The 610-nt window shown below is 30.2% G+C and overlaps 1 protein-coding gene across 1 annotated transcript in view; it reads right to left on the bottom strand.

Annotated features, from left to right (window-relative positions):
• Positions 1–9: 9 nt before the first annotated feature.
• The window catches only part of LOC108630346 (putative leucine-rich repeat-containing protein DDB_G0290503), an 11624-nt gene continuing 11023 nt past the window's right edge, over positions 10–610 (bottom strand). The window contains exon 17 of the mRNA XM_026818278.1: positions 10–597. Coding sequence (XP_026674079.1) covers positions 40–597 — 558 coding nt within the window. The 3' untranslated portion in view covers positions 10–39. The remainder of the gene's footprint in view (positions 598–610) is intronic.

Here is a 610-nt window from a genome sequence, read left to right as displayed (position 1 = left end):
ATTATTATCTTAATAGTATCCGTCACCCATTTAAAATAGCTAAATTGCAATTACGGTGATCGCTCTTACTTGTATCTGTTTGTCTTCCAGTTTCTTCATCAATTTTTCGAATTTCGTATTGTTTTCTTGAGCAAGCTGCAACTTTTCCAGAAGATTTTCTATTTGTTTCGTCTGCGTTTTCAAGTCAGATTTAAGTTGTTGATTTTCATATTGTAAACAACACTCTGTATCTCTTAATTTCTGTAATTCGAACGAGATCTGCTGAGCATAAGTGTTACTTTCTTGTTCCGTCTTCAGTTCCTTATCAATTATATCAAAATCTAATTTATATTTTTGTAGCTGTCTTTTTAGATCTTCATTTTCTCTGACTAAAATTTCGTATTCTGATTGCAAATCATATTCACGTAATAAGTTTTTACGTTGTCCCTTATTATTACATATCAGTTCATTATAATCGACCACGTCAAGAGTGGTACAATTTTTATCCTTGCATTGTATCTTACACTGAATTTCTTTATCTTCATAAATCTTCGTCTTATGTTCATTCGTCATGTCTTTTCTGGAGAAATTAATAACTCGGTAAATATTATATTTTAACTCAGTTACATAA

The sequence above is a fragment of the Ceratina calcarata genome, unplaced genomic scaffold (assembly GCF_001652005.2).
Source record: "Ceratina calcarata isolate Rehan_Ccalc_2016 unplaced genomic scaffold, ASM165200v1 scaffold141.2, whole genome shotgun sequence".
In the NCBI taxonomy this organism is placed as follows: domain Eukaryota; kingdom Metazoa; phylum Arthropoda; class Insecta; order Hymenoptera; family Apidae; genus Ceratina; species Ceratina calcarata.
The sequence above is the reverse complement of the archived record's forward strand: the minus strand, read 5'-3'. Positions and strand labels throughout refer to the sequence as shown.